The sequence below is a fragment of the Populus euphratica genome, unplaced genomic scaffold (assembly GCF_000495115.2).
Source record: "Populus euphratica unplaced genomic scaffold, PopEup_1.0 scaffold495.1, whole genome shotgun sequence".
NCBI lineage: Eukaryota > Viridiplantae > Streptophyta > Magnoliopsida > Malpighiales > Salicaceae > Populus > Populus euphratica.
This window is the reverse complement of record NW_011500371.1, coordinates 70,497-82,016: the sequence shown is the minus strand read 5'-3', so window position 1 is coordinate 82,016 and position 11,520 is coordinate 70,497. Positions and strand designations below refer to the sequence as shown.

The 11,520-nt window shown below is 27.7% G+C and overlaps 1 protein-coding gene across 3 annotated transcripts; it reads right to left on the bottom strand.

Moving 5' to 3' along the window:
* Positions 1-4,104: 4,104 nt before the first annotated feature.
* LOC105114140 (S-adenosyl-L-methionine-dependent methyltransferases superfamily protein) lies at positions 4,105-6,489 on the bottom strand. 3 transcript variants are annotated; one of them, XM_011010586.1, is made up of 5 exons: positions 6,426-6,489; positions 5,361-5,440; positions 5,107-5,251; positions 4,817-4,948; positions 4,105-4,545 (listed from the first exon to the last, which is right to left on the bottom strand). In XM_011010586.1, the coding sequence occupies exons 2-5, from the start codon at positions 5,381-5,383 to the stop codon at positions 4,255-4,257; spliced, it is 591 nt and encodes a 196-aa protein (XP_011008888.1). In that variant the 5' UTR covers positions 5,384-5,440; positions 6,426-6,489; the 3' UTR covers positions 4,105-4,254. The 3 variants fall into 3 exon arrangements, with proteins under 3 accessions (XP_011008888.1, XP_011008887.1, XP_011008889.1); XM_011010585.1 differs by lacking the exon at positions 6,426-6,489 and adding an exon at positions 5,572-5,658; XM_011010587.1 differs by lacking the exons at positions 4,817-4,948; positions 6,426-6,489 and adding an exon at positions 5,572-5,658.
* Positions 6,490-11,520: the final 5,031 nt, after the last annotated feature.

Genomic DNA, 11,520 nt, shown 5'->3' with positions numbered 1-11,520 from the left:
TTTGAAGTTGTTTTTGCTCTTAAAATATTTAAATATGATTATATTCAAATTCAATATTTAATTCTATAATTAAACAAGCCATATATATAAATTTACCCCATGCATGCATATATATATATATATATATATATATATATATATATATCTGTGTGTGTGTGTGTGTGTGTGTTTCTATCAAAAACTAGTCGTTTTATAGTCGTTACTATTCCTCTGATAAATGAAACAGTTGACTAGTTTAGACTGATCAAGTCAATTGGTCAATCGATTCCTATAGATTTTTAGGTGTTCATTCTTAATGAACAAGCGGTCGACTGGTTTAACTTAAAATCTAGTTTTAGTAGTTTTACGCCAGATGAATTTTGAATTGACTAAATACATATTAATCTTATAATATATACAATGTGAAGTGTGTAACATTTTAATTTATGCTATCAAGTATAATATATAAATTTACATAATTTTCATTAATATGAATCCTTAAGAACTAAGTCTTAATTTGCTTTGCATCTTAGACTTGTTGATTAGTTTCTTCATTTAATTTTTCATGCTTGTTGATGTGATCTTCATATAAAACTTGTTTAAATTTATTCTCAACCAAACATACCATTAGTCCATTTTTATTTAATTATTATTATTAAAATATATAAATATTAATATATGACTGAAAGGTCAACAATCTCCCTTTTTTTTATGATGATAAATAATTAATAAGTATAGATATAACCAAAAAAAAATGCCCCCTATATTTTACAATATAGTATTTAATAAGTATAGATATAACCAAAAAAAAAAAAGAATGCCCCCTATATTTTACAATATAGTACCCTTTGAAGACTTTAACAATTATCAACAATCTGTACATATAAATTTACCCCTTAATGATATAATTAATATAAATTATTTTATATCTATCCTCTATTTTTTCCAATTGTATCCCCATGTATCATCAATGAAAAGTAAAAGAAAAACATAAAAAAAAGATGAATATAAAAACATGTCATAATGTTTTAAAATGTAATATGCATTACAATTAGGGAAAAAAAATACAAAAAGAAAAAATCATGAAAATGAAAAAATGTTTTTGGTACAATCTTCTAAGGTGGTGGATATCAAGAAAGTAGATTTGCTATCATGGTCTTGATATCTTGTAAGTTGTCGGTCATATGCTTTTAATTTGCTATGATGTGTGTTTGAGAGTCTTAAAGATGGCTCATATCCATCTCAATATGGATTATGTGATTTTTCATCCTAGATATCTATAACTAGTACTAACATTTTTAGAAAAAGAAGTTGTAGGTGGTGTCTTAAACGTGTCAGCAAACTCATTATCACCACTAACATGTGGTTTTTCTTCCTCGTTATGCTCTTTCTAGGCATGAGCTCTCACTTGGTCTGTAATGACTCAAACACATTTCTTATTTAATATAAATTTCATCTCGGTAAGGGTTTTATGATATACCTCTAGATTTTTAGAATACAATGTCCTATTCACACCAGTTAGCATAATATTAAAATGCTAAAAAATGGTGGATAAACATAAACATACAATAATGACTTTTGTTTTTTATCGCATGCCATAATCATGTTCTTTATCATTATATATGACAAATATATAGGTCTTTTTATAATCATTCAGTTAATTAAGCACATATCCATATAAAAGTAACCTCATGGATAAATAAGAAATTGATCTCAAAAAACATTTGGTAAAGTGAAACCCAAAACCATCTAAAAAACTCTATCTAACGTTAGAAAAAACAAAACTTTTATAGTATTTATAAAATGGGTAGTTGAAAAGTTAAAATTGAACTTAAATGAAACCCAAGCTTTTAGAGGGGAGAGATCCTAAGTAAAGTGGGCTTTTTGATTAAACTCACATGTACACGTGCTAGCCTAGCCTAACTCATGATTGGGCTCTAGACCAAGCCTAGGCTTGAGTTTGGATTTATTGTAAAATAATATCTTGGCCCATAAAAAGATTTTTTTTTTTAATTGAAATTTAGACTTGGGCCTAGTCTATGAAGAAGTATTTCTTCTAAACTATTGTTTATTACTCTAACTCATTGATATTAATAGTTTATTTGATAAGATTTTGTTGCAAATTTGATTTTTTTTTCAGCTTAAAAATACAAATTTATAGTTATTATATTCAGATTTGATTTTTTATTTATGATGGTTAATCAAAGGTTAATTATATGAGAATTAATTTTGATTATTACTAGAATTATTTATTTAGCTTTCTAGCTTCATAAATCCACTCTATAAAAAAAAGTGAATGAAAAGTTTCCAACAATGCTTTTTTTATTTTTTATAGTCAGCCTCACCTCAATCTTAGTTTTTTCTTCTCTTTTTATGTTTTGGTTTCCTTCTAAATCTAAAGCTTGAGTTTATTTTGTTAAAAGATAATTGAGTTATTTCACTTTGGTTTAAAAACCTTATTTAGGAGTATATCTAAACTAAAATAGTGTTGTTGAAATCTCAAAAAGCATATTGCAAATATCCTAATTGCATAAGTCATGAGCAATATAGTTTTAAAGGCAAAAGATTCATCATTAACAACAATAAAAGTTTCATTACTTTAAAGTACTTCAACAAGTAAATATCTTTTTTTGTTTTAATTTAAACATAGTTATTTTTATTATTAGTATGTATTCTAGGTTTTTTATTTTATATCAATTGTAAGTTTAAATATATATATTTAGTATGCATGTTAGTATTTTTTGTTTTTTTCTATGTTGAAAGCATATTTTACTTGAGTTATGCTTTTGCATCTTTATAAATTTAAAATTAGATGCGCTCTAGATTTTTCTTGAATAAATTTTGATATTGTGAATACTATTATTATGAACTAAACATCATTCCTCACTAGTTTAGTATATTTATAATTTAAAAAAAAAGTGTTGTGTTCATAGTTTTTAAACTCGGTCCAGTCCAAGATCCGGGTTTTGGGTTTCTAGATTTTTTATTTTATATCAATTGTAAGTTTAAATATATGTATTTAGTATGCATGTTAGTATTTTTTATTTTTTTCTATGTTGAAAGCATATTTTACTTGAGTTATGCTTTTGCATCTTTATAAATTTAAAATTATATGTGCTCTAGATTTTTCTTGAATAAATTTTGATATTGTGAATACTATTATTATGAACTAAACATCATTCCTCACTAGTTTAGTATATTTATAATTTTAGAAAAAAGTGTTGTGTTCATAGTTTTTAAACCCGATCCAGTCCAAAGCTCGAGTTCTAGGTTTTGACCGGGTCAATTTAAAAAAAAATAAAACGATGTTGTTTTTATATAAAAAAAAAAAACAAAAATTAAAGGGTTACAACTAAGTTTTTAACCTGCTGGGTCACACTAGGTTTTTCCTTCCCTTGTTTTTTTTTAACCCGGTCCGATTCCAACTCCGGATCAACAAGATCCCATATCAACCTGTTAGGCCGGGTTGAATTTTAAAACTATATTTGTATTAATGTAATTATTCTTTTTATTCTATATACAATCACTAAATCATTGCAAGCAAAATTCTTATCATAGCCTAGTGGATTCCTATGGGTTTAAAAAGTTGAAAACAGTCGAAGCAATTATTTTCAATTTTTTACACGAGGCCCTTGGAAAGCTTGATAGCATGTCAAATATTTTCTTTGCATAGAAGGGCTCGTGACAAGTCTATAACATGTTTTTCTATTTCTTCGTTGTATGATGAGAGACTTGTTGCAAGGAGACCACGACTTACACTTTGTTTTTTCAGTTCATTTATGATAGGAGAACCCTGAGAGATAGAATGGTGGGCAATAATACTTGCTTCCTTCTTTTAACTCTTGAGCTAAAAAGTTAAATCAACATCTAAAATAATTTATTAAAATGCTAAGTTAATATTATTATTATTATTTGTTGAAACAAATACTACTGAAAAAATACTCCATAAAAGGCGCTTTTATTTTTAAAAATATTTTTCAAATAACTTTTTATTTTAAAGAACATCAAATAAATATTTTTTAAATGTTTTTCAATAGTTTTAAAATACTAATATAAAAAATTAATTGTAATACATTTTTAATTAAAAATTAAAAAAAAAACATCTTACACCACATCAACAAATACTTTCAAGGCATTTCAGCTGAACCAACCAGAAAATGGTAGTCAGAATTTCATTCACGATATTATATCTTTTGATCAAGGAGTAAAATGACTCTTATTAAGCTTTCACTCCTTGCATTCGCACAGGAGCAAAAGCGAGTATCAGGCAGATATTCAGTAGATTCGCCTGCAAATTGTGATCCCATCACCCAATGAAGCATGTGAGATTTGGACGCGGGAGTCAGCTGCAAGCAATTTGTTAAATTCAATTGTAAGTTGCCTGCCTGCTTTCATATTCTCTGGAGTAGACTTTTCTGGCAAAGCAGCTGTCCCTCCCCATAATGTGTTGTCATAGACAGCTATTCCCCCCACCTTTAACAATTTCATTAGCCTCTCGTGGTAGTTCCAGTAATTGACTTTGTCAGCATCAACAAAAGCAAAATCAAAACTGCCTTCATTTCCATGCTGCAACAAATTTCAAAAACAAAAAACTTACTACCAAAATGAATCTGATATTAATTGAATGAATGGTAGAGGATAGAAAAGATGGATAAAATTCGGGCAACAAATATTTTAAACCCCTAAGATTCAGTTTGCCTGGTGTTTTTCCTCCCAATGAAATGAACACGTACTCTATTATTCTTCACTTAAATTGTATAAGGACTGTTGTATAGGTTTCAAAAGCAAGAATAAAAATTAAATCATGTTAAAATCTCTCAAGGACTTGAGTCCTTACATGTTCTAATAGCTTGTCAAGAATCGGTTGAGCTTCTGATTCTATGAAGTTAATTTTGTGTTCAACACCAGCATTTCTTATAATTGGTAATCCTATTTCGTAAGCCTCACGATTCACATCTATGGCTGTAATCTGCAGCAAGGATAATCAATTATTGACTGTTCATAGCAAAGATATAAACAATATACTACAATATTACGAGGAAATTAAGCCTTTAAAATACAAAAAGCAGTATATACATAACCTTTGGTCGGTTATGGTTAGATTACTTTTAATAAAGAACTTCTTACCTTTCCATCCTTAGGAATTGAAAGAGCAGTGAGGAGAAGGGAGTACCCAGTGAAAACTCCCACTTCAATTGTTTTTTGTGCATTTACTAGCTTCAAGAGCATTGCCATCAACTGACCAGCATCTGGTGCAGTAGCCATCATGGCCCTGGAAATAACAAGAAGCTCATTAATCTTCAAATTTAGTGTCATCAAAAACCTATGAGAGTAAAAGGCAAATTACTTCTGGTGAACAAGTTGAATGATTTTGTGGTTACCTTGGGTGGGTAGCAGTAAGCATCCTTAGCTCTCTGAGAGGCTCTAGTTCACGCGGATACACGCTGGTCTCTAGGATATACTGTTGCAAAAAATTTAAGGTAAGCTAGAGCTAGAACTTGACCATGGCATATATAAAGGATAAGAATGAACAGTGCATTCGTGGTGGAAACAAAAAAGACAATAAACACACAAAACTAGGAGATCATATACCTGATACAATTCTTCACTCTGCAACAGCCCCTTTGAAGAAGAAATTGCTTTTTTTGAGTCCATCGCCACTGAAACCTACTTCAAATGCTACCTGGCTAGCCAAAGACTTAATTACCTCAAATGGAAGAAAGCTGCTAGGCTGTTAAGAAATTATACTCCTATATATTATGCTTGTGCAGTCATGCACGCAGGACAGAGAAATATTAACCATCACATTCAATATAATTGATTCGTATATTTGGACAGCACAAAGCTATTGCTACATGCTCCAAATGAAACATCATTTGTTAATTTCTGACTCAAATTCTTAGTTATAGTTCAACAAAAAAATATTGATGGCACTGACATATATTCAAATTAAGTAATGGTGACGTCCCATAACAAGGATTATCATTGAATCAAACATGGATGGGTATGTGATGTGATCTCTAGTTCAGATTGGAGGGGGACAAGTCCAAGGTCTGATGACATGATAAACATTCAAATAGCAATTCGTGAGTGTGAATTATCCCTATACCTGTGAACATGCCTGGGCCTCCACACAAAGTTTAAACCAGTGAGCTCTACCCCCTTTTATTTTCATATCTAACCATAAACTTCTACATTACTACCTGAGAAAACACCATCAGGTGAAAGCATTATGGTCCAAGTAATAAATCCCCAAGTTTCTTTTGGGTCCTAATCCCAATATCATCTAATTGTTGAATCAATTGAAACCCTTAATAATTCCTAGAAGAAGGAATTGGAACTCGTCAATAGGAAATGAATCATTTAATGAACAAAAATTGATAAATCGCGAATATGGTCCAAAGCATGGATACAATGAAGTGAGCAGAGGGGGAGAGAGAGACTACCTGGCTTGGGTCCCGCCGCAATGGTGTTGGCTTTTAGAAGATAGTGACCTTGGAAGAAGATGGGATGGCAATGTTTCCATTTTGTTTTGTAGTTTGGTGCCCCTATGTTTCCATTAATCTTGACGGTGGATTTTGTCCACTATGGCAATGACACATTCGCATGACTCATGTTGGTACCGTTAAGATTAAGATTGTATTATATTATTACAATTATTATTACCTATAACTAAAACTTATCATTATTTCATTGGAATTCAGAATACTATTTACTATTGATTAATATTTCATTGTAATGCGTAATACTATTCACAGTAATAAAATTCACTATAAATTACACTGTATTATATTATAGATATATTATGAGTATTTTCACTATAAATTATAATATTTAATAAAATTATGATTGAACTGAAAGGCAGGAACATCAGCTTAGAAGCAAGTTCTCTGGAACTGCTATCCCTGGCACTTGGTCTACCCGACCTTGGAGTTAGGGGTAAATCAAGACGTCAAATGTATCGCCACCTAACCTTTGATCTACCTAATCTTAAGCACTGGAGCATACCAAGAGCGCACGTGAGGCTTTGGCTGCTATACCCACAGGCAAGCCATCTAAGAAGCGCGTGGCACTTGCTTTCTTTTTTTTTTGGGTGGAGTTCAAACGTCACATGATGTTTGAGCTGACCATATATATAGTATAAATATATTAAAAATATTTTTTTAATATAATTAATGTTTAGAGTATTAATGGTAAAAGTATTATTGTTTGTTTTGTTGATTTTTTTTAGTATAATTAATATTAAAAAAATTATTATATTATTTCTTATTATATTTTTTAGTATAATTAATAGTATTGATATTAAAAATATTATTTTAGTCTAATTAATAATATTGATCTCAAAACTATTATTATTTGTTTTATTAATATTATTTTTTAATAGAATTAATCTCTAAAATATTATTATATTTGGGTTTATAAATAATATCATTTTTATAATAATTTATATTATTGATACTAAAAATATTATTATTTGTATTATAAAAAATTTTATATTTTCATTAAAAATTATAAAAATATAAATATTATTATCATCATTAATAAATTTTAAAAACTTGCTATTACAATAAAAAACAATGTTAGGACATATTCCCCTCCCAAGAGCGAACAACCCAAGCCCTACGTGGCACTTGGCTTGATTCCTCTGAGCTACAGTCCAAGTACCAGATGATGCTTTGGCGTGGGCATTGCCAGGCATAGTCCAAGGCTAGCCTTGGGCTTAGCAAGGCAAGATTCAAAATAGCATTAAGTCCTGGTCATGGGTAGACTAAGCATTGTCACGCCACAGGAAAAGTGTCCAAGCCCCTTTCCTTTCTTTTGGTTGTAGTCTAAGCACCACGTAGTGCCTAGGCTTTCTATGCTTTTAGTATAATTATATTAAAAATATATTTTTTTAGTATAATTAATGTTTAGAGTATTCATAGAAAAAATATTATTGTTTGTTTTGTTGATATTATTTTTTAGTATAATTAATATTAAAAGAATTATTATATTATTTCTTAATTTATTTTTATAGTATAATTAATAGTATTGATCTCAAAACTATTATTATTTGTTATATTAATATTATTTTTTAGTATATAGTATTAGTCTCTAAAATATTATTATATTTGGTGTTATAAATAATATTGTTTTTATAATAATTCATATTATTGTTGTTAAAAATATTATTATTTGTATTAAAATTTATAAAACTATAAATATCATTATCATCATTAAAAAAAATTTTAAGAAACTGCTATTACAATGAAAGAAACAATGTTGGGACACGTGGCCCTTAGTATCCCTCCTGAGGATGGACAACCAAAGCGTCACGTGGTACTTCGCCTGCTTTTTTTATACTGCAGTACAAGCGCCAGGTGGCGCATTGGCATTGGCATTGCTAGGCATGGCCTAAGGATCTGGCAAGGTAGGACCCAAAATAACATTAAGTTCTGGACGCCGGTAACCACGACCACAAGAAAGGCGTCGAAGCGCCGTATTGCACTTGCTTTCCTTTCTCTTGGGTGCAGTCCAAGCGCCACGTAGTGCGTGAACTTCTATATTTTTAGTATAGTTATATTAAAAATAGTTTTTTTGGAATAATTAATGTTTAGAGTATTCATGGTAAAAATATTATTGTTTGTTTTTTGATATTTTTTTTAGTATAATTAATATTAAAAGAATTATTATATTATTTCTTAATTTAATTTTATAGTCTAATTAATGGTATTGATCTCAAAACTATTATTATTTATTCTATTAATATTATTTTTTAGTATAATTAAAAATATTAGTCTCTAAAATATTATTATATTTGGTGTTGTAAATGATATTGTTTTTATAATAATTCATATTATTGCTACTAAAAATATTATTATTTGAATTATAAATTTTATTATTTTAATTAAAATTTATAAGACTATATATATTATCATTATTATTAATAAATAAATAAATTTCTACTACAATGGAAAAAATCATATTGGGACACATGGCGCTTGGTTTCTTTTTTGATGATGGATAACTCAAGTACCACGTGATGTTTGGCCTGCTTCCTCTGCATTGCAATCCAAGCACTAGGTGGTGCTTGAGCGTGGGCACAGTCAGGCATGGCCCAAGGCTAGCCTTTAGTTTGACAAGATAAGACCCAAAATAACATTAGGCACTGGTCGCCGGCAAACCAAGTATTACCACACCCACAGGAAGGGACCAAGTGTTGTGGTGTGCTTGCTTTCCTTTATCTTGGTTGCAGTTCAAGCCCCACATGACACTTGGTTTTTTTATATTTTTAATATAATTATATTAAAAATATTTTTTTAGTATAATTAATGTTTAGAGTATTTATGATAAAAATATTATTGTTTGTTTTTTGATATTTTTTTAGTATAATTAATATTAAAAAAATTATTATATTATTTCTTAATTTTTTTATGGTCTACGTAATAGAATTGATCTCAAAATTATTATTATTTGTTCTATTAATATTATTTTTTAGTATAATTAATAGTATATGTTTCTAAAATATTATTATATGTGGTGTTATAAATAATATTGTTTTTATAATAATTCATATTATTGCTACTAAAAATATTATTATTTGTATTATAAATATTATTATTTTTATTAAAATTTATAAGACTATAAATATTATTATCATCATTAATAAATTTTAAAAAACTGTTATTATAATAAAAAAAACCACGTTGGGACATATGGCATTTGGGTTCCTTCCTAAGAGTGGACAACTCAAGCACCACTTATTATTATATGTATAATTACATGTATTAGTATTAAAAATATTATTATTAGTTTTTTTAATATTAGTTTTTATTATAATTAATTTTTAGAGTATTAATAGTAGAAAAATTATTGTTTGTTTTGTTGATATTATTTTTTAGTATAATTAATATTGAAAGAAAATATTATATTATTTATTAATTTTACCAAATGTATTGTAATAATGATTTTATCAAATTACACTTAATTTTATATTTACTTTCATTTATAAATTATTAGTTGCATGATCTAAAAATAAACTTAGGTCCTGCACTTAGGTTCTACTCCTATATTTTTTTTTTAAGTTAAATGTGAGCCTATAGCATAGTGTAGGCCACTTGACTAGTAATATAGTTAAAATATGGAAAAAGTATTGTAACCTTTTTTACATGTCAATGTAGATAATTACAATATTTTTTTTGGTTTTTTTATTTATGTTTTTTTATTTTTTCTAAAATTATTTTTATAAATTTTAGTTTTTAATATCAAGCTAATTAAAAATTATAATTATAATATATGGAGAAAACACCGTAACTTTTTTTATAAATCATAGTGAATTGCTATAATATTTTTTTTCCACGAACTAATTCTTTGTAAGATGAGGAACTGTATGATGTTTAAGTGAGTAATTTATTTGAAAAAAATGAATAAAAAATATAAAAACCGGGGTGGTATGTTAGAATATAAAAAAATGGTAATTTATATAAACTTCTCCTGATTATCTAATAATTCAAGATATTTATAAATTCTAATACTTATATTTATAAAAATTGATAACAACACTTTACTTCCCTTAAAAACAAAATGCACCATGAGTCGAATAGCACATGACATTAGATGCAAATTGTATTAGTCTATTAGATGTGGAGGCCAAAACGAAACTACGGTATATGTGCTCCGCGATTGTAATTAAGCTCGTGGGATTTGAGTGGCGTGTAATCCTAATTCCATTATCTTTGGTTTCTTTTTTTTTACCTTTGATTTCAAGGTGAAATTTTAATATTGTTTTTATATTTTAAAAATATTTTTTTAAAAATTTAAATATTTTATGTTTTTTAAATTAATATTTTTTAATATTTTTAAATTATTTTAATATGTTAATATTAAAAATAATTTTTAAAAATAAAAAAAATATTTCAATATATTTTTAAATAAAAAATACTTTGATAAACAATCCTAATTATACTCTCAAAATAAAAAAATAATAATAATGATAAAGCTTCTCATAATCTTTTTTGAAACTGTATGCTGATTGATTTGGCAACAGAGGAGTAAATTAATATTTGACTCGTACTTCATTCCTTCTTTAAATGTTTTAAATTATATTATTGTTAAAGTTGGAAAGAGTTCTCGAACAATGTTAGAGTTGCACAAACTCTAACATTTTTTTTCAAATTATATTTTTCAGTATATGAACGCGGAGACGGGCAAGGGCACCGGCACCATCACAGTTTTTTAACTTTTATTTTATTTTTTTGTGTCGCGGAGTCTTAGTTTTATTTTCAAGTATAACTACAGGAATTTTCATCTTAGAATTCATGAACAATAATTATAAGATTATGCATGGATTTGAAGTTTACATTTTTTTTATGGTTTTATGATTTACGAATAAAAATATAATTTGTATTTTAGACTTAAATTTTATTTTTTTAAAATTAATAAAAAATTAAAAAATCATGAAATGCTCTAAGCATCAATTTGCTGCTTAGCAATTTGTATTTTAGACCTGAATTTTATTTCAGACTCAAAGGCTGCACTTCAGCTTATGTAGGATGTGTGGTT

What these genes read in the sequence shown, in the direction of transcription:
- LOC105114140 (XM_011010585.1), bottom strand. Translation starts at nt 5,634, where the DNA reads ATGGACTCAAAAAAAGCAATTTCTTCTTCAAAGGGGCTGTTGCAGAGT. An exon ending in CAATTCCTAAGGATGGAAAG is followed by an intron (nt 4,949 to 5,106) that starts GTAAGAAGTTCT and finishes TCCTTGCTGCAG; the next exon opens with ATTACAGCCATAGATGTGAA. An exon ending in TTGACAAGCTATTAGAACAT is followed by an intron (nt 4,546 to 4,816) that starts GTAAGGACTCAA and finishes AATTTGTTGCAG; the next exon opens with CATGGAAATGAAGGCAGTTT.